The sequence below is a fragment of the Siphateles boraxobius genome, unplaced genomic scaffold, assembly GCF_051911475.1.
Source record: "Siphateles boraxobius isolate OS27281-9 unplaced genomic scaffold, OSU_SipBor_1 7, whole genome shotgun sequence".
NCBI classification, from domain to species: domain Eukaryota; kingdom Metazoa; phylum Chordata; class Actinopteri; order Cypriniformes; family Leuciscidae; genus Siphateles; species Siphateles boraxobius.
In genome coordinates this window covers 36,282,644-36,303,032 of record NW_027509197.1, presented here as the reverse complement: position 1 = coordinate 36,303,032, position 20,389 = coordinate 36,282,644, and the positions used below count along the sequence as shown (strand labels likewise).

Genomic DNA, 20,389 nt, shown 5'->3' with positions numbered 1-20,389 from the left:
CTTAACACTGTTTCCATGGTAACTGGGTTATTTCTGTCCTTTTAATGTACCCTGTGGACTTAATGCTAGCTACACACCAATAAGTAACTCACCGTCGATAAGCTATAAACAAACGTTTTTGAGTTAAGAAAGCTGTGACGCGCTCGGAATGGAATAATTCTTGGTGTTCGGCCGTCCTTGGCACTAGTTTCCCTCAGGCGTTATTATGCAACGGATTTAATCCTTATTAGGATTATACACTCAGTAGCCTACTGCCATGACAACTGAAACGTGAAAGCTAGTATTATGTCTCAATTGATTGAAGAATCGATCAAGTGGTGGCACTTTGAAACATATCTTTGTAAAGATGGGATGCTTGTGAACATACTGGTGTCGTCACATGGCTGAAGGACGCGGCTGTGTTGAATCACCAGTGGCGGGTGACAGCAAAGTCTCCAGCTATTACACAGATACCAAAATAGGAGCTTGACATTCTGTAGTGGCTGAGGCTAAATACAGGGGCCACATGTCTGATCTGTCCGAGCACAAGTTTCACTGTTGGAGATAAAACTTCTCCAGCGAAGAAAGGACGAGCTGTGGCAATCAGTCAGTCATTACGGGCCAGGTAAGCTTGTCTTTACATAGGGGCTAGTTGTCACAAGCTCAGGTTGTGAGGTAAAGAGTTAAATTGCATGAAGGCTTGTTTTCATTTGCTTTTGCAATAGGTTTGTTTGCAAAAAACGAGTTCAAAGGTTCACAGGGTTATTTTATTTGACTAAAACTTAATAAAAAACATGCTTTTTACTTAAATTAATGAACTAAAAATAATATTGTTAACTATACACATATTAAAAAACAAAACAAAAACAACAATATATCGGTATGACCGATATGTTCATTTTTTATGTTATTGTTATCGGTCTATAAGAAAATTTGGCCTATAGGCCTATATTAACGCCTAATACATAATGAATTATTTCCTTCAGCTTACACTTCAGATACGCACTGTTTGCCATGATGGTTTGAATTGCTTGAAATATGACTGGAATCACTTTAAAAAGGAAAATCTGTCATATAGGCTACAAAGAATTATGAGAACATCATTATAATTGTATTTGGGACATGGCTTTTAATGATGAGACTTTTGTTTTTGTATTATTTCTTTATTTATAATTATAAATATAAATATTGGTATATATATTGGTATGACCAAAATTTATCTTATCGGTGCATCCCTACACACAACCAAATTACTAAAACGGTAACTAAAATGAAAAGGAAAATGGAAAAAATAAAAACGAATCCAAAATTTAAATAACACTGGTTCAAAATTGTCTTTTATTAGGATTTTTTTTTTAAATCTCATAACTTAAATTTCTAAAAATATTTTTGTAATATCTGTTAAGTAAACAAGTGGACCCAGGAAAAACAGACATATATATATATATATATATATATATATATATATATATATACACACATTCAGAAGTCAACTTGCCTAGCCTATATGATGAAAGAAGTTTAACAAAAAGCTGAAATAGAAAAGAAATAAATGACATACAAATTTATTGTCATACGCGTTTTAGATGTTGTAATTTTATAAAATTGACTAATTACTATTTCCTGGCAAAACCAATTTGATATTGTATATGCTATGTTACAACATGTTGCTTTTTCAGTATTGTTTTTCATAATTGTTTTACTGTTTGCATTTTGCCAAAAAAGCCTATAATGTTTAATGCCAGTTGTGACAACTTACCCCACATGAGCCCGTTTCACACAGAGATTCCGGAAAATACATGGATAAAGTGACCCGGGATTTGACCCGGGTTCGTTTGATTTTGGTGCATTCACACTGCCAGTGATTTTCCGGTGTTGTGCCGAATTTCGACCCCCCGCAAAATTATTACCTCCCTCGTTGAAATCAGTACCTGATTGCCTAATCCTAACCCCACCCCTAATCCTAACCCCTCCCCCACAACTAATCCTATTAGTGATAATAATAATTTGGCGGGGGGTTTGAAATTCGGCACAATACCGGAATCAGAGCGTTCACACACAACCCGTAAAAATCACGTAAAGACACGTGACATCGATGTGACGTAATGTCTCAGCAGCGTCTATAGTTTGCTAATGAGCTGCGATTTTGAAACCACGCTTGTGCATTTTTTTCTCTGATTCTATCATAAACTGGTGCATTACGTACCGTTCCACTAGCCTGCTTTCACTTCAGCGTCATCATTACGACACAGCATTGGTTACAGCTTTCGTTAACACAGCGCGCGTTCTGGGACTGATCCCGGCAATGTCCCGGGATCAACGCGCTGTGTGAAAGGAGCTATGGTGTGACAAGTAACACTAGGTCAACATGTGTGACAATAAACAACGACGTTTTGATAATAAAGACTTATAGGTTCATACAGAATCTAACCTTCAAAAATAAAAATGAGAAATATTCACTGGAATAAATGTGACAACTAGCCCCAGCGTAACTGCATCGATATCTGTCCTTATCTATTAAAATTTTACTTTTTACATATTTACATCATTTTTATGCCAATTCATTATATCTTAGCTTAATACTTAACACTACTAAATCTTGCACACACACACACAAAATTATATAACACTTAATTTTAGCATTTACTCTCCCTTTCGAGTGTCATGGCAAAGCATCCTGGAAAATAGAAATTCCAGTCCAGTTTTAGTTAAATTTAAGTTAGTCTAAATTAAAAGAAACAAGTTCAGCTTTGTGAACTCAAAAGAAAAAGGTTCTAAATACTCATAAAAGTTTTAACTAATTTGTTTAATTTAGGTTTACCCTACTCAAGCCAATTAATTATTTTGAGCATTAAGGTCTAGAGTGTTGAAAATCATCTCTTTCCAGTTGCAATGTCAGGAAAAGTTCAAAGTGGCTACTCATATGAGTTCTGTGACGCTTCACATTCATCAGAAGTGCTGGAAGCTCTTCACGAGTTCCACAGCAGCGGCCTGTTCACGGACATCACCCTGCAGTCTTCATCAGGACAGCTCTTCCACTGCCACAAGGCTGTCCTATCAACCCGCAGCTCCTATTTCAAGGTAATGTTCACCTTAGACATGAGAGAACGTCTGAATGACACTATCAACCTACCTTGCATAGACGGGGAGATTCTGGGTGCTTTGGTGACTTACGTCTACACTTCAAAGATCAGCATAACCCAGAGCAACGTTCAAAGTCTTCTGGAGGCCGCAGACCTGTTGCAGCTCAGCTCGCTCAAGAAAGCCTGCGAGAACTTCTTGATTCGTCTGCTGGACGTCGACAACTGTCTCGGGATGCACTCGTTCGCCGAGCTTCACGTGTGCTCTGCACTGGAGCGCGCGGCTTTGAGGATCATACTGAGCCGCTTTGAGGAACTCACACTTCAGGAGGAGTTCCTAGAGGTGGATTTCCAAAAGCTCGTGGTGATTTTAGCAACTGAAAACCTTAATGTGTGGAAAGAGGCGACGTTATTGGACGCTGTGGTGAAATGGGTCGCCCATGACGCGGCTCCTAGAATAGACCATCTGAAAGAGCTTCTCAACTGCATCCATCTCGACGTGAATGACGTGTACCTCAAAACTGCTTTGGATCTACGCAAACAATGCTTTGAAAGCAAATTGCGATCTCTAATTCTTACCTCCTTGAAGCCAGGCAAAGGTTTCTCGCACTGCTACAAAAAACTAACATGCAGCTTGTATGTTATTGGTGGGTATTACTGGCATCCATTGTGTGAAGTCCACATGTGGGACCCTGTTTCCAACACGTGGGTTCAGGGCAAAGACATGCCTGACTTTGCAAGAGAGAGTTATAGTGTGGTACTTCAAGGCCCTGATATCTACGTGACCGGAGGATACAGGACAGAGACTGTAGATGCTTTAGACACCGTGTGGATTTATAACACAGACTCGGATGAATGGACAGAAGGATGTCCGATGATCACAGCCAGATATTACCACTGCTCCGTGGCTTTACGGGGGTGCATATATGTCATAGGTGGATACACGGCAGGAGCTCCAACACAAGAAACTGAATTTTATGACCCCTTGAAGAAGACATGGTTCCCTGTGGCTAATATGATACAAGGTATGAGAAATTCAAGTTGTGTCCCAAATGACTCACCATATACCAATACTATGTACTCAACTGTGTTGTGTATGAATTTAATAAGGTTATTTTGTCATTGAAGATCAGTCTTATAGCCCCTCCCCCTCAGCTAGTTGAGTGCATGAAGTGGCCAATATCCTACAATTGACCGTTCGCAAAGACCCGCCCCCTTAGTTACTGTTGCTATGTCGGACAAACCACGGCGCTCTCACGCCACACACCATGTTCTCACACAGTGAAAAATACAACTCGGAGCAGAGGACACTGACAACGCGCTGACAGACACGACATACCAGGTTACTTTTGATATGAAATTTGGTAATTTTTTAAAGAAATGTAAACAATAAATACCGTTTTGTGGCTCTTTAATGTGTCTTGACCGATCGCTGTAGAGCCTCAGTTAAAGCTGCTCGTGAACTGATCATCTCTTCCTTCTAGTTAATTTATAGCATCAAATAAACATGAATGAGCAAGAAGGAATGTTATTTTAACCGCGGAAAACGTCAGTACACTTAGTTTTTCAAGTTAAAATCCTCCAACGTTAATCTACTAACTCTCCTGACTTTGTCGGACAAAAAATAGCGGATTCGGCGGATGGTGGATTATGATTGGTCAGATCGCACAAACTCCTTGCGAAGGGTCAATTAAGTGCATCATCTGAGTATTTGAAGTGCATTTTACTTTTTGGAATTCTGTGTGTAAAAACACGACTATTTATACTACAAAACGGCACAGAATAGTGCATAAGCAAATTGCGACGCACCTTCAGTTTATTTACACACAACCGTTTACTAAAAAAGGAGTTCTGAATCCTTTTATTAAAAAAGTGGCCTCGGTATTGGAATAGCCATTTGCTGAATCTATCAGCTTCAATATAAATTACGGCATATTATTTTCAGCAAAAAGTATATGAAAATAGGACAAAAAAAAAAGGACAAAAGTACAAGACTGCACAAAATGTTGTCGTGTCATTTGCAATGGTTCATGTGTTACATAATGAAATCAGAAACCATGAAATGATATAAAACATTATCATTTAAAAACAGATTATTACGTTTCTTTAGTACATTTCTGGCAAGATATACAGATATATACACTACTGTTTAAAAGTTTGGGGTCAGTAATATTTATTAATAGTTTTGTTCAGCAAGGAAGGATTAAAAATGTTTTCAGTAAAGTCAGTTATAATGTTACAAAAGATTTTTTTTTATTTCATATACAAGCAGATGTATAACATTCATATAAAGCAATGTTCTTTTGAAAATTCTATTATCAAAGAATCCTGATAAAAATTTATCACAGTTTTCACAAAAACTACGATTTCAGCTTTCAGCAGTTTAAAACATTTTTAATGTTGGAAAATGTATTGTCTTACACTGAAAAACGTTTTAATACCAAAGACTTAAAATGCCTGTTGATGGAAGTTTTTTTTTACTTTAAAGGTGTGGGAAATGCAACCTCTTGCGTGGTGAATGAAAGAATCTATGTAACTGGAGGGCATTATGGGTACAGAGGAACCTGCACTTACGAGAAGATTCAGACTTACCGGTCAGATATTAACGAGTGGAGCATCACAACGATATGTCCACATCCTGGTGAGCCACCAACGTTTCATATCAGATGAGCCAAAATGTAATCTCCACCATAGGCTCTAAGCCAAGGCAGCATCCTAACAGAAATTAGTCCATTTGGTTTCTCTCATAATGATGTACCTGCCCATATTTAACCTTCTTCACCATCCCTTATCATTTGAAAACTCATCAAAACTCTTTACTTTCAGAGTACGGTCTTTGCTCAGTCTCCTTAAACAATAAGCTTTATCTGGTCGGCGGTCAGACCACCATCACAGATTGCTACGACCCCGAGCAAGATGAATGGAGACAGATGTGTGTGATGAAGGAGAGAAGGATGGAGTGTGGATCGGCCGTTATAAACGGGTGTATCTATGTAGCAGGAGGGTATTCATACTCTAAGGGGACATATCTGCAGAATATAGAAAGATACGACCCTGAGATAGACTGCTGGGAGATCGTGGGGAACCTCCCATCGGCCGCACGCTCACACGGCTGCGTTTGTGTGTTCAGTGTGTGAAATCACTGCACAATCACATCCAGTGGGGTTTAAAAGTCTGAGACCAGACCACATGTATTTGTTTAAACCTGATTGAATATAAATAGTTCGAGTAATGTGGTAAAAGGAATAAGCAGACACCAGCTTCTGGCAGCATTTCTGAGGAATCTAAGCCCATTCCCCATGAGCAATGGCCTCCAGTTCAGTAATGTTCTTTGGTTTGCGTGCTGATGTTTGTGAAGGGCGATGATATCTTCTCTTAACTTTTTAGTCCATTCTTTCGACTTATTTTTAAGTCATATTTCTAACATGCAGTTAAACGTGACACTCAACAAACCTAGCCAGATCAGATATTTCATGTGTTCTAGCTCAAGCACACCTGATGCAACTAATGAAGCCCTTGATAAGTAGCATCAGGTGCACTTGAGACAACACCTGTTTTGCAGATTTGTGCTGTTGTGAGGGATTCTATTCAGGGGGTTGAATAATTTTGAGACTGCAGAAGTCATTCAAAGTTAAATTTTCAGTTGAATTTGGGGAAAGCACGTAAAACATTTGTTGTGTTGAGCTATTTCAATTACTGTTGTTTGATTTGTTCATTGCAAACAGCTGTTACAGTCTGTAAATTTTGCCAAATAAACCTGATTTGCAATGGAGGCTCGAATAATTTTAATTAAAGCTATGTATTTATTATTATAGTTATCATTCTTGGTGTGAACGGGCCTTAAATCCTCGTGCATTGCAAATCCACTCTCATATCATGTTCACTAAACTTTTGACTCCGCTCTCTTCCAGCTCCGAATACCCGCTCTGCTTGTATGACAAATTTATTTTTTAGAAAATATTTGTATATTTTAGACAAAATAGGGGCAGTAGTATGGAAACAAATATTTTTCCATAATTATGCAGACATGGAAATGACAAATCAAATTCCATACTGCGAAGGAACCCTGCAAACTTGATACATTGACCATTTGACTTTTTGTACAGATGGTCAGATCCACAAAATGCTCTTTGGATAATCTCAGATTATAATGGAGATCATGATCATCAGGATTTGTTCATGTCAGCTCCAACAGGGAGAAAACCAATTAAGAATGAACTGAAACTCGTGTACATTTTCAGTTTCGATTTATCACTTGAATTGTTACCCTGAAAATCTCAGACTTTTGAACCCCACTATATAAAATAATAAACTTGTGAATGATGTCAATATATTATATTTGTTAAACATGTGAAGTCACTGATAATGTGTGAGAAACGGTTTGCCTGTTATCTGTGGTGGAAGATAGTTTCTAAATACTGACCAGCACAATAGATTACAGCACTTCACTTTTGCAGTGACTTTATAGTATGTTGCAACTAAAAAAACAAAACTCTACTGGTATTTCAAACATGATTTAAATGTATTTATTTCTTAATCAGTATTTATTTACATGATTTTGAATTTGTAATACAACTGTGAACCCAGGATTTTACTAAAAAAATATGTGTGATGTGTATTTTATTGTTTTTAGTCATTGTGATGATGATGTTCAACTGTGAATGCTGCCAAAAATGTGAAAAGCACAAATGTAAATGAAGTTTCAACAATAGTTTGTTTGGAAATCCTACAGTAGTGCTGGCATTTCTTTGGTACCCACCCAAAAATGATACAGTATGTAAATGTATAAAAATTTATTTTGTACAACAGTGAAAACCCCTACTAAAATGTTGCAAAGCAACAAACTGCTTTTTCCCCAACACCTTTATGTTGGAGTGAACCGAATGAAGTCCACTTGAATATCAACCTACAATAATCAGATAAAAAAAAAATGATATAAGCAGTTTATCATGGTAAAGTATGAAAAAGTGTGTCTACATGTTGCCAGTGCAATAATTATTTTCTGTGGCAGTGTAAAATGTGAAAATGAAACTATTCTCAACTCAAAACATGGACTTACCGACTTCTTTTTGTGGAACTTATAAGATGCTGGCAGGTCATATCTGAGCTCTGTATACAAAAACAGTTCAAGATAAAAAAAAAAACATACTATGACAGTCTTTATAGTTTATTACAACCTACAGGTGTTGCATAAACTTCTGCATGCTCTTGGAGTTATAAAACAAAACAATAAGCTCTACACTACCGTTCAAAAGTTTGGAATTGGTAAGATTTTTAAAATGTTTTTGAAAGAATCTCTTGCATACCAAGGCTGCAGTTACTTGATCAAAATACAGTAAAAACAGTAATATTGTGAAATATTATAACAATTTAAAATAACTATTTTCTATTTGAATATATTTAAAAAAATTAATTTATTCCTGTTATGCAAAGCTGAATTTTCAGCATTAATATTTCAGTCTACAGTGTCACATGATCCTTTAGAAATCATTCGAATATGCTTGAATTGCTGCTCAAGAAACATGTATTATTATTATTATCAATGTTGAGAACAGTTGGGCAGCTTAATATTTGTGTGGACACCCTGCTACATTTTTTTTCCAGGATTCTTCTTTTGAAAGTTCAAAAGAAGCATTTATTTGAAATAAAACAACTTTTGTAAAAATGTAAAAGTCTTTACTGTGACTTTTGATCCATTTAATGCATCCTTGATGAATATAAGTAATAATTTCTTTCAAATAAAGTTTTCTGAACCAGTAGTGTGTAGTATGCTTATAGGTGTTGTACATTTTACCTGCAATGACTTCCATTTTCACTTTCCAGTCATTTGCTTTCTTCTGAATGTGCTGCACAAAATTGCAATTCAATTGTAAGTTATGTTTTCTCATGTATAGAGTTGAAGCTGCTAAATTCTGACACAATGGGGTAACTTACATCTCGTGTTGAGGTCTTGTGAAGGGAATACACTGCTGTACTTGCCATAGAAATCGCTGTCTGCAGGAACTGCATGTCAATACCTAAGGTTGAAGACATGGATGTACAAGTTGATGTGAAGTCAAGCATTGCATTGGCAGAGGGTAAGCTGACGCTTACCTTGGTTGTGCTTGGTGCCAAATGGCGGGTTCATGATGACAGTGTCAAACTTCTTGCCGTAAGAGGACCCGATTGAGCACACGTCACACTGGACCACATCAATGTTTGACAATTCAAATTCCTCAACATTTCCTTTGAATATATCCAAGGCTTCATCGTCGATGTCAAATCCAACACACAGTCTTGTAAGGAAAGATTACGGTTATGTTGATACATATCATTTTTAAAACTCAAGTAATTTTAGGGCATGGAGAGAAAGATGGATTTGATCTTACCCAGCATCAAGGACTGCAGCTCCTATAGACAGAACTCCACATCCACAGCCCAGATCTGCAACTAGTTTATTCTGTATGTCATCAAATGTGTTGTGGATGGTGAACAACATGCAGCCTACAGACAAAAGCACATAAGACAACTGAATGCAGGGCTCAACATTAACGATTGTCCGGGACAAGTAGAATTTTCTGAAGGGGCAAGTGAAAGAGATTTTTACTTGCTGACTGGACAAGTAGCGTGAATAAAACGCCAAGGATTCTTATGGAAAAAAATGTAAAGGTAATTGCGACTTTTTATCTCGCAGAATTGTGCTTTTAAAACACAATTCTGTCAGAATTAGGCTTATTAGTGAGTCTGGGTTTAAAGAAATGCTCAGTAAAAGTCTGCACTGAATCCTCTTGTCTGAGTCATGAAAGTCTTTTACTGAACACTCGACCTTGTAAGGAGGAAAAAAATGCAAGTCGAAAGAGACAAAATAACGAATGATGCCTTAAATAACCAGATACAATGAACATTACATCTAATAGCTAATAAGTATTCTTATACTATTACAAAATACTGTCTGTGTGCAATCTCATGTAAAAACTCATCAGACTACAATAACATGTATTGACCTATTAATATTTTCCCAAGGTCAAAGGGCCGCTCCATCAGCACACAATTTCTGACGTCATCGAGGCCCTAGAACATCAGTCATGATATTGCAGTACGTCAACAGCTTTTGCGCACAAAAAGTATTCTCGTCGCTTTATACGCACAAAAAGTATTCGCGTCGCTTGGTAAACTTAAGGTTGAGCCACTGTAGTCACTTGGACTATTTTAACGATGTCTTTACTAACTTTCTGGGCCGGCAAGTTTCAATTACCTTGCAGCCTATGAAGGAGTGAGCCAGCTCTCAGATTTAATCAAAATTATCTTAATTTGTGTTCCGAAGATGAACGAAAGTCTTACAGGGTTGGAACAACATGAGGGTGAGTAATTACTGACAGAATTTTCATTTTTGGGTGCTTTAAGCTTTAATTGCTTTAGGCAAGGCAAGGCAAGTTTATTTATATAGCACATTTCATACACAATGGTAATTCAAAGTGCTATACATAGAAGAAATTCAAATAATCAAAATAAATCAGAATAGATAAAACAGTTAAGAGTAAAAGATAAAATACAGAAATAATCAAAAGAAATCAGAATAATTAAAAACATAAAAATAAAATACAGTGCAAACAGTCGGACGAACAGTGGCACAGTTCTCATTCAGTAAATGCACAGCTAAACAGATGTTTTTTGAGTCTGGATTTGAATGTGACTACTGTAGGAGCACATCTGATCTCTTCTGGAAGCTGGTTCCAGCTGCGGCTGGCATAGTAGCTAAAAGCAGACTCGCCATGCTTAGACTGAACCCTTGGTATTTCTAGCTGATGTGATCCTAATGATCTGAGTGATCTGTTGGGTTTATATTCAGTGAGCATATCTGGAATGCATTGAGCTCCTAGGCCATTGAATGATTTATATACCAGTAATAATACTTTAAAATCAATCCTAAATGTAACTGGCAGCCAGTGTAAAGCCCTGAGGACTGGTGTGATGCGTTCATATTTTCTGGTTCTGCTCAGAATCCTGGCGGCAGCGTTCTGTATGAGCTGCAACTGTCTTATGGTCTTTTTGGGAAGGCCAGTGAGAAGTCCATTACAATAATCCACCCTGCTGGTGATGAAAGCATGCACAAGTTTCTCTAAGTCTTGACTGGAAACAAAACATCTAATTCTTGCAATATTTTTCAGGTGATAGTATGCTGATTTAGTTATTGCTTTGACATGACTACTGAAACTAAGCTCTGACTCTAGATACACACCCAGATTCCTGACTTGATTTTTAGTTGTTTGACCCCTAGACTGAAGGTATGCGTTCACCTTGAGAACTTCATCTTTGTTTCCAAACACAATGACTTCAGTCTTGTCTTAGTTTAACTGAAGAAAGTTTGGCACATCCAATTGTTTACTTCATCAATGCATTGGAACAGAGAGTTAATGGAGCTGTAATCGTTAGGCGATAGGGCTAAGTAGAGCTGTGTATCGTCTGCATTATTTCTCATTATTTGGCTCATTGGGAGCATGTACAGGTTGAACAGGAGTGGCGCACGAATTGATTCTTGAGGGACTCCGCATGTCATGGATGTCCACTCAGACTTATGATCTCCAATACTCACATAATAACCTCTCCCTACCAAGTATGACCTGAACCATTTTAGGACTTTCCCAGAAAACCCGACCCAGTTTTCCAGCCTGTCAAGAAGTATGTTGTGATCGACAGTGTCAAATGCAGCACTGAGGTAGAGTAGTACCAGCACTGATAATTTGCTTGTATCAGTATTTAAGCGAATATCGTTTATTATCTTTATGAGCGCTGTCTCTGTGCTGTGGTGCGGTCGGAAACCAGATTGAAAATTGTCAAAGTATCCATTTGAGCTTAAGAATTTGTTCTGATGATTGAAGAAAACCTTTTCAATGATCTTGCCTATGAAAGGAAGATTTGAGATCGGTCTATAGTTGTTTAATATGGTCTTATCCAGATTGCTCTTTTTCAGGAGGGGCTTGACAACTGCAGTTTTCAGGGAGTTCTGAAAACTCCCAGAGAGAAGTGAGGCATTTACCACTTCTAGGAGATCTGCTTCTAAGCTGTGTAACACCTTTTTGAAAAAAGATGTGGGAAGTGCGTCAAGGGCGAAGGTTGAAGTTTTAAGGTGCTGTACGGTTTCTTCCAAAATGTTACCATCAATTTCTTCAAAATCAGACATACTGACTACTTTCTCAGGCTGTTGTCTGATCTGCCTGACCCCAGCGCAACTCAAGGATGAGCTGATCACCTTTCTGATATTATTGATTTTCTCAGAGAGGAAAGAAGCAAATTCACTGCACTTGCTCTCTGAGAGCATTTCACTGGGAATCTGGCTTGGGGGGTTTGTCAGTCTCTCTACAGTAGCAAAAAGAGTGCGTGTGTTGTTTATAATGCTGTTTATAATATTCGAGAAGAAAGTCTGTCTAGCTTTGCCTAGTTCCTTATTGAAAGCATGGATGCGGTCTTTGTAGATGTTATAATGGACTACAAGTTTTGTCTTCCGCCACAAGCGCTCTGCTTTTCTGCATTGTCTTTTCATATTTTGCACTGCTGTTGAGTTTCTCCAAGGTGCTTTTTGTCTGCCATTCTTCTTCCTGACTTTCACAGGAGCAATATCATCAATTACACTCTTAACTTTTGAGTTAAAAGAATCAAGGAGAAAATCAACAGAGTCAGCAGATATGCTTGGTGTTAAAGATATAGCCTTCATAAACAGTACACTAGTGTTCTCATTTAAGCATCTCTTCTTGACAGACAAAGATCTAGCTTCAATGGCAGGAGAGATCAATATATCAAAGAAAATACAAAAATGATCAGACAGTGCTACATCCTTAATAACAATCGATGAAATGTTTAGACCCTTACTGATAAGTAAATCTAGAGTGTGTCCATGATTATGTGTGGGTCCATGTACATGCTGAGTCAGATCAAAAGTTTTTAAAACAGTTTTGATTTCTTTTGCCATATTGGTTTCTGCATTATCTATGTGAATGTTAAAGTCTCCAGCAATGATAAAACAGTCAAACTCTGAGGAAATTGTTGATAACAGTTCTGTAAAGTCATAAGCAAAGGCTGGAGAGTATTTTGGAGGCCTGTAAACAATGATAAGTAAAATGCGTGGAGCACCTCTTAACACAATACCCATATATTCGAAAGACGGGTAATTCCCAAATGATATTTGCTTACATTGGTAGACATCTTTAAAAAGAGGAGCTAAACCTCCGCCTCTTCTGACAGCTCTGCAGACACTCATGAAAGTAAAGTTAGGAGGGGCTGTTTCATTGACGACTGTAGCACTGCAGCTGTCTTCAAGCCAAGTTTCATTTAGCAACATAAAATCTAGGTTGTATGTGGTTAAGTCGTTGACTAGAAGTGATTTATTTTTAAGTGAGCGGATGTTTAAAAGTGCTAATTTAACAGTCTTACTTTTTATCCCCACAGCAATCTTAGTTTGGCGTGTAATAAGCACCAGATTAGATGGGTTTGCTGTATGGCTTTTGAAGGCCTTAGACTTTCTATCAGAGATGGGGGACTCGAGTCACATGACTTGATTCGAGACTCGAGTCGCAAATTTAAGGACTTGAGACTTGCTTGACTAAATTAAGAAAATGACTCGACTTGACTTTGACTTGAGATCCAATGACTTGAGACTTGACTTGACTTGAACTGTATGTCTCGAGAATGACTTGATATACTTTTATCATCACAACATCAATTGATGAACAAAATGAAAGCAACGGAACCATTGACGCCAGTCATCAGATTCTGCACGATTGCGCGACACTACACAAGCCCAGAAAAAACATACATCGCGGTGAGCGCGCTAAATACAAAAACATCTCCCAGCATCGTTTCTTTTTGGATATAAACACTAGAAATTGACTATATTCATACAAGAAGATTTGCTGTACGCATAATAACTGGCAAGGGATATCGGACGACCATCACAACCTCGAACAGTCGAACTTAATTCACCACGTCTAAAAGTAAGCTATGGCTTGTTTAACCTGTTTGTTATAGTTAATTTGACTATCTTTAAATCGAGAATATTGGTCAAAACAGCATTTCTCTTCATACACAATTATGTTTTCAAATGTAGCTTAATCTTGTCAATATTCAAATGATAATTAATGATGTCATATGTTTTGTATAACATTTGCCACATTTCTTTTTAAATCATGCTTTAAAGCCAAATATGTCGTTCTTTCCAATGACAAAAAACAACATGGAAAACTGTTAATGTTTTGTTGTGTTTTATGTTTCTCTTAAAGCAGGGTTAGATGTCATCAGGGGTTACATCTATTAGATGTTATCAAAATGCCAGCAGAATTAATATTGCACCCAAAAATTCAAAATGTGGTGGAAAAAAATGCCCTAGTATGAGTTATTTTCATAATTATAACATATGATATTAAAAAAATATTTCCAGAATATTGACGCGATTGCAAATGTGATAATGATTTCATAAAACAGTTCAGTAAACAAAGAGAGAATATTGTGATGTGACATTTAGACATAGCCTAATATTCCAAATATTTTCTGTTTTTGCTCGATTTCTCCAATGACAATAGTTCCAAACAAGCCACAGAAAGAGTTATGCGTATTTGTGATTCAGTGACCTAGTTGCTTAGTTCCAGAACGAATCTTCCGTTTTGAACATAAGTTAAATGAATGCTTCTATGACTCGTACATTAATATGGTAATTTGGCGCCACCTATTGGCGGTTTTAACTTCATAATTAAAAATATATAACTTGTATTAAAGGTGCAATGTGTGAAAATTTTGAGTATCTATTAACAGAAATGCAATTTTACATCCATAACTATGTGTTCAGTGGTGTATAAAGAACTTAATAAACCGTAATGTTTTTATTACCTTAGAATGAGGCATTTATATCTACATAGGCGCGGGAATCCCCTTCTATGAAGGTCGACATATTGTGACGTCATGTTTCTACCGTAGCCGACAGCGAACAAACAGCGTTACAGAGCGCGTTTCGTCACTACCTTGAAAGAGAAGCCGCAGAAAGCTAGAAGCTAGCCATAAAAGCCGTGAGTAGTGACTTTTCCCTTGTCAGTGGTGTAAAATATGTAGTTGGATTGTTTATGGAACTTTATTCTTCTCCCTCGCTGTGTTATGGCTTTGCTATGCGGGGATAAATGTGGTGATTACGTTCGTGAGACAGCTGATTAGTACTCTAGTCATTGACCGTAAAACAGTTACAGGAATCACCAACCCGTCGATCTTGGAAGCATTTAAAGTCGATCGAGTTTAGAAAATCAGAGAAAAAAGCCTATTGTGTGTAGTAAATGGTGTCTAGGGGATGCGAGGCGCGCGCGCTGTTACAATCACGTCATTTTTGCCGCACGCACCTTTGGCCTCATGCGGACGCGTCCAGTATAAACAAGGCTTTACGCTTTAACCAGCTCAGCCACAGTAACAGCTCGTATTAGCCATCTAAACTTTTACTACCCTGTTAGAAAAAATACATAGTTGCATAGTTTCATGTGGTTCTTCTCCCTCACTGTGTTATGGGTTTGCTATGTGGGGAGAAATGTGCTTGTTACGTTCGTGAGACAATCAGCTGATTACTATTATTATAATATATATTAAGACCCTTGATCCTCACCTGACTATGGCTTTGTAAACTTTATCCATGATGTGGTTTATAATGGACTGTGGTACAGAAACTTGGTTTACTCTGGCTATTCTCTGCTGTCTCAGACGACGATGTTTGTCCCGTTTGAGACACGGTAGCTTCTTCGAAAGGGAGGGGTGAGCGGTGGGCTGAGCCCTTAGTGTAAACTCGCAACCGAACCGCTAGATGTCGCTTAAAGTCACGCACTGCACCTTTAAGGGGATGCCAGTTTGAAGAATGCCTTTGGTCGCATAGGAATTATACTTGAATTGTGAATTGTTTAATACCTTTTAATGGTCTTCTGCAATGTTTGAGGCATATTTATTATTTCATGCTTTAATGTTGGCCTAATTTCAGTTACATTTAGATTTTTATTGTAGTAACCACTCAGCTATATGTGGAAATGCATATATTAAAAATAAATAAAGTTGCAAATAAAACCATAGTCCACAACTTCTGTAGTGTTAACTTATTTTAATATATAAATTCAGTGAAATCGTCAAACGTTTGTATGACTTGCCAGTGACTTGTGACCCAAGCTACGACTTGACTTGACTTGATTGACATAAGGCAGTGACTTGACTTGACTTGCCTTTATAAAAAAATTACTTGGACTTGCTTGAGACTCGAAGGTTAAGACCTGAGACTTGCTTGTGACTTGCACATGTGTGACTTACTCCCACCTCTGCTTTCTATCATGTAATCGAACAGCAATAGCGAAAGATACAGGCACACTGGGTACACTGGGTTCCGGCTTGTTCGGTAAACATTTGGAAAAGTTATTGTTATCATAGCGGGGACCTGACACATATCACTGAGAGCTGGTATCCGTTGTTTTTGGTTCACCTCGAGCAGATGGAGGGGGGTGTGGGCCCTGGCGCTGTGGCAGAGCCGAAGAGCATACACCAGTTGTTCCATTTTCTCTGAGAAGCACAAAAGTGGAGATGCTGGAGAGAGAGATAACGTGTCTGGTGAGAGGGGCTGTTGCTCTGGTGTTATCGGAGGCTGTAATATGCTGTCCTGGTTTCCTTGGCTGTTTTCCAGAAAGTCATCCTTGGGTGCTGAATCTTGGAGCAGTGCTAGTAAGTCACAGTCTGTCTGTGGTGAGCTCTGTGGGCAGGGCTCAGCAGAGATTGTGTCCGTGTGCAGAGGTTGTTGTGGCTGAGTGGTGTTATTATTGTCCTTGTGTGATGTGTCAACCTCATGTCTATTCAGGTGCTGAAGTGAAGTCCTGTGGTCATTCATACTGTATCCAGGTGTGTGTGTGCCATTCAGGTAGAGTGGATTGGCACACACTGCAGAAGGATGACGGAGGGAGAAGTAGATATTGTCCTTTAGCACTCTTGAACCAAGTTTGTTTGGGTGGTGGCCATTCTGTTTAAACAGTTGCCTCTGACTCCAGAAAAGATTGAAGTTGTCAATAAAGTTCACTCCTTTTATATTGCAGGTTTTTTGTTCCTGTTTGTTCCTCTTGCTGGGAGTGGTCCACTGATGAATGTTTGAACTTTCAGTCTTTTAAGTGTTTCAAAAAGTTAATTGAAATCCTTCTTAAGGAGTTCCGACTGCTCTTTATGAATATCATTCTTTCCCACATGAATGATGAGTCGATTTGCAGTCTTATGTTTCATGAGAATGTTCTGAAGTTCACTGTTTAGTACATCAGAAGTTGTTGCTTGTGGAAGGCTGCATGTGGTTGTATCCCTGCTATTAATGTTTCTGATTACGGAGTCGCCCACTATCAGAGTCCTGGGCCCGGCTGCGCTCTGAGCTGAGTGCCGCTGTCTGCTCGACCTTGAGCCCCAGTTAGCATCAGTGTTAGCTACTGGCTGATTCAGTCTGTGTTCATTCATCAAATTTGGGGATTCCTCATTCATTAATACTTCAAATCTGTTCTCAAGATGTATAGTCGGTGGTAGGAGACCAGTGTTTGCAATCCTTGTCAGAGCCATATCTGGGGTAGAGGATGCTACTGCGGCAATATGTGATGCTCGTGACAATCTGATGTCTCGAGTGCCTTTGGGTCTCGCTCCCTGTTTGTGCCATTGATTTGTAAGTCGATCGGCTTGTTTCTCTACACTCAGTATGGCCTGTCGAGGAGCACTAGATTCATCGGACTCACCGCCTGTATGCTGAGGACGTCCATGACGAAGCTCTGCTGTGTGTTCCGTCTGGTTTGGTGGTCCCGCAATTAACTTTGTTTCAAGAACTGCAATCCTTCGTAAAAGTCTGTGGCAGTTAGAGCAGCAAGTAGATTCCAGAGGAGGCATTTTCTTATCCTTATGAATGTCCTAATGGCAGTTGTGTTTTCTCTTCCCCGGAATGTAAGCTTTCAGTGGGAGCCTGGTCGAATAAAATAATTCTGCTTTTTTTTGTGTAATCCAAGCGTTTGAGCACTGTGCTGATTTGCTGAAGTTAAAATTAGGTGATAAAAGGAGATAAAATATAAAAATATAAAAGCGATAGAGCAAAGCGCGGAGCAGTAAGCAAGTCTTTTTTTCTTTTTTCTTTAACGCTTTAAGGTTATGAATAATCTGGTGTATTCAAAAACAATGACAAATTCGCATTTAGGAGATATAAGCATTTAAAACTTATAGTCCCTCACTTCTGCTGAAATGGTACACACATTTTTATGACATCACCGCAGACTTCAGCTTCTCATCACATCTTCTGTCCAATCAAATGCTCTCTAGAATCTAAAGTGTCCCGCCCCCTATGCTATAAATACCACCTGGCCAAAACGACCGTTGACATGTCACGGAGCAATATGGGTTGGAGATCAGCGCTCGGATTCGCTTCCATGGTGTTGTCAAGAACGACTTGCAGTCTGTGAGGTAAACTAAATGCTTTTGGCTATTTGAAAAAGGGGAGGAGCCAATCAATATGTCCCACCTTTAACGCATCATACAAAGGTGCATGTTCCAAGCAAGGCACTTCAGTGGACCTTTAACTCAAAATTGTGTGATATGAAATCGGAATTGCAAAAATTGAGTCAGAATTGTGTTATTTTGAGAAAGTCTGAATTGGGAGATATAAACTTTGAATTGTGATATAAAAAGTTGCAATTACTTTTTTAATACCATTTTTATTCCTAAGCAGAAGCAGGCTTCTATAGCTTCCATTTGTCATCTTGAATATCAAAATGTAGACTTTTCAAAATTTTCAATCTTTACACAATTTTATGTAAAAAAAAAATCTTAAATGGTATTATAATGTAACATATTCGAGTGCAACTGCTCAAACAAGAAAAAAATAAATTTGCGATTGGAAAAAAGGATTTGCGGAATGGCAGTGAGGTAGGTCACATGAAAATGACAACACAGTGAATGTAGTACCTTCATACTAAATACTATATAGAACATCCTTTTTTTAGCATTTGCAAAGTACCAAAATAAGTAGTGGCTCAAGCAAGTATGCGATTTTGGCAACATTCTACGTCCTGCCCTCACGCCAGTAAACAGGTCATCAGAGAAAAGATGATGTTGCAAGAGGGAGGGGAACTTATTTTGATTAAAGATTACAAGGGCATTTGATTAATACTAATACTACTACTACTACTACTACTACTACTACTAATAATAATAATAATAAAATAAAGATGTGCACAGATAAAACATTTATAATAAATACTCCAATATTGCATAAAAATATGAATTGTCAATTTTTATACTGAATTGTGGTATTCAGATATGGAATACAAAAGCGAATATAGCATTATATATATATATATATAACGTTTATTCACCTAGCAGACCATATATGTGCTTTTTTTATATACATTATAAAATTATGGTCTGCTAGGTGAATAAATACTCACACATACACATATACACACACACACACACACACACACACACACACACACACACACACACACACACACACACACACACACACATATATATATATATATATATATATATATATATATATATATATATATATATATATATTCACCTTACCCTAGCAGACCACATCCATACATTCACAAATACCTATCTTACATTAATTAAAAGTGTCATTATTGAGTCTAAATAACAAAAATAGATAATCCTCACCCGCTATATGAGGACTGGTGGGGTACTGCTCCAGGAGTATTTTGGGCTCCTCAAATCCATCCACCTGCTGAAGACAGCTCTCCAGCTCTTTAAGCTTCATATCTACATCAGATGATCAGTTAATCCAGCTCATATCAGCCTGCTTGTATTGGTATATTTAATGCTAATCGGATGAGGAACGTTGACTCACTGACTCTCTTAACTGAAGCGCCTAATGATCATGACGTCGTGACTGATGTGTTACAGTGATCTTGCGATGTCACCTACTGATATATGGTGTTTTCCACAAGTGAAGTTCACACAGTGGATCGCATTGATACGATAACATGTAGTGCACTTACATGCGTTTTTCTCTTCTTCTTCTGCAAGATTATCTTGCCGTCCAAACAAATTGGCGCCATCTGATGGATGATTACTACCACGCTGCACAGTCATAAATTGAGTCAAATTACTGTAGTTTTGATATCACATGATCATTATTAACAGAAAATAGGACATTTATTCCTAATCATTTCACTTGGCATTTCCCAAGTGCTATATGCACACTTACTACTAACATGAAAAAAATTACAAGAAAAATAAATAAAACAAATATTTAGGTTTTCTTCTTTATTTCCAAAATTGATGTGAAATATTTGAATTTGGCAATTGTTTTC

At 37.9% G+C, this 20,389-nt stretch overlaps 2 protein-coding genes across 4 annotated transcripts; one reads left to right on the top strand and one right to left on the bottom strand.

Moving 5' to 3' along the window:
- Positions 1-374: 374 nt before the first annotated feature.
- Positions 375-8,213, top strand: klhl23 (kelch-like family member 23). Its single transcript, XM_077216611.1, has 4 exons — positions 375-604; positions 2,867-4,084; positions 5,548-5,700; positions 5,886-8,213. The coding sequence occupies exons 2-4, from the start codon at positions 2,872-2,874 to the stop codon at positions 6,194-6,196; spliced, it is 1,677 nt and encodes a 558-aa protein (XP_077072726.1). The 5' UTR covers positions 375-604; positions 2,867-2,871; the 3' UTR covers positions 6,197-8,213.
- mettl5 (methyltransferase 5, N6-adenosine) lies at positions 5,208-20,119 on the bottom strand. 3 transcript variants are annotated; one of them, XM_077216613.1, is made up of 8 exons: positions 19,924-20,099; positions 19,734-19,835; positions 9,428-9,542; positions 9,153-9,334; positions 8,994-9,076; positions 8,854-8,905; positions 8,119-8,168; positions 5,208-7,965 (listed from the first exon to the last, which is right to left on the bottom strand). In XM_077216613.1, the coding sequence occupies exons 2-8, from the start codon at positions 19,831-19,833 to the stop codon at positions 7,924-7,926; spliced, it is 624 nt and encodes a 207-aa protein (XP_077072728.1). In that variant the 5' UTR covers positions 19,834-19,835; positions 19,924-20,099; the 3' UTR covers positions 5,208-7,923. The 3 variants fall into 3 exon arrangements, with proteins under 3 accessions (XP_077072728.1, XP_077072729.1, XP_077072730.1); XM_077216614.1 differs by having other exon boundaries at positions 19,928-20,099; XM_077216615.1 differs by having other exon boundaries at positions 7,563-7,965; positions 20,075-20,119.
- Positions 20,120-20,389: the final 270 nt, after the last annotated feature.

Bases quoted from the DNA above. Each gene is read 5' to 3' on its own strand.
- klhl23 (XM_077216611.1), top strand. From the start codon at position 2,872: ATGTCAGGAAAAGTTCAAAGTGGCTACTCATATGAGTTCTGTGACGCT. The intron at 4,085-5,547 runs GTATGAGAAATT...TTTACTTTAAAG, and splicing joins TGTGGCTAATATGATACAAG to GTGTGGGAAATGCAACCTCT. The intron at 5,701-5,885 runs GTGAGCCACCAA...CTTTACTTTCAG, and splicing joins AACGATATGTCCACATCCTG to AGTACGGTCTTTGCTCAGTC.
- mettl5 (XM_077216615.1), bottom strand. From the start codon at position 19,833: ATGAAGCTTAAAGAGCTGGAGAGCTGTCTTCAGCAGGTGGATGGATTT. The intron at 9,335-9,427 runs GTAAGATCAAAT...TTTCCTTACAAG, and splicing joins GCTGCAGTCCTTGATGCTGG to ACTGTGTGTTGGATTTGACA. The intron at 9,077-9,152 runs GTAAGCGTCAGC...CTTCAACCTTAG, and splicing joins TGGCACCAAGCACAACCAAG to GTATTGACATGCAGTTCCTG.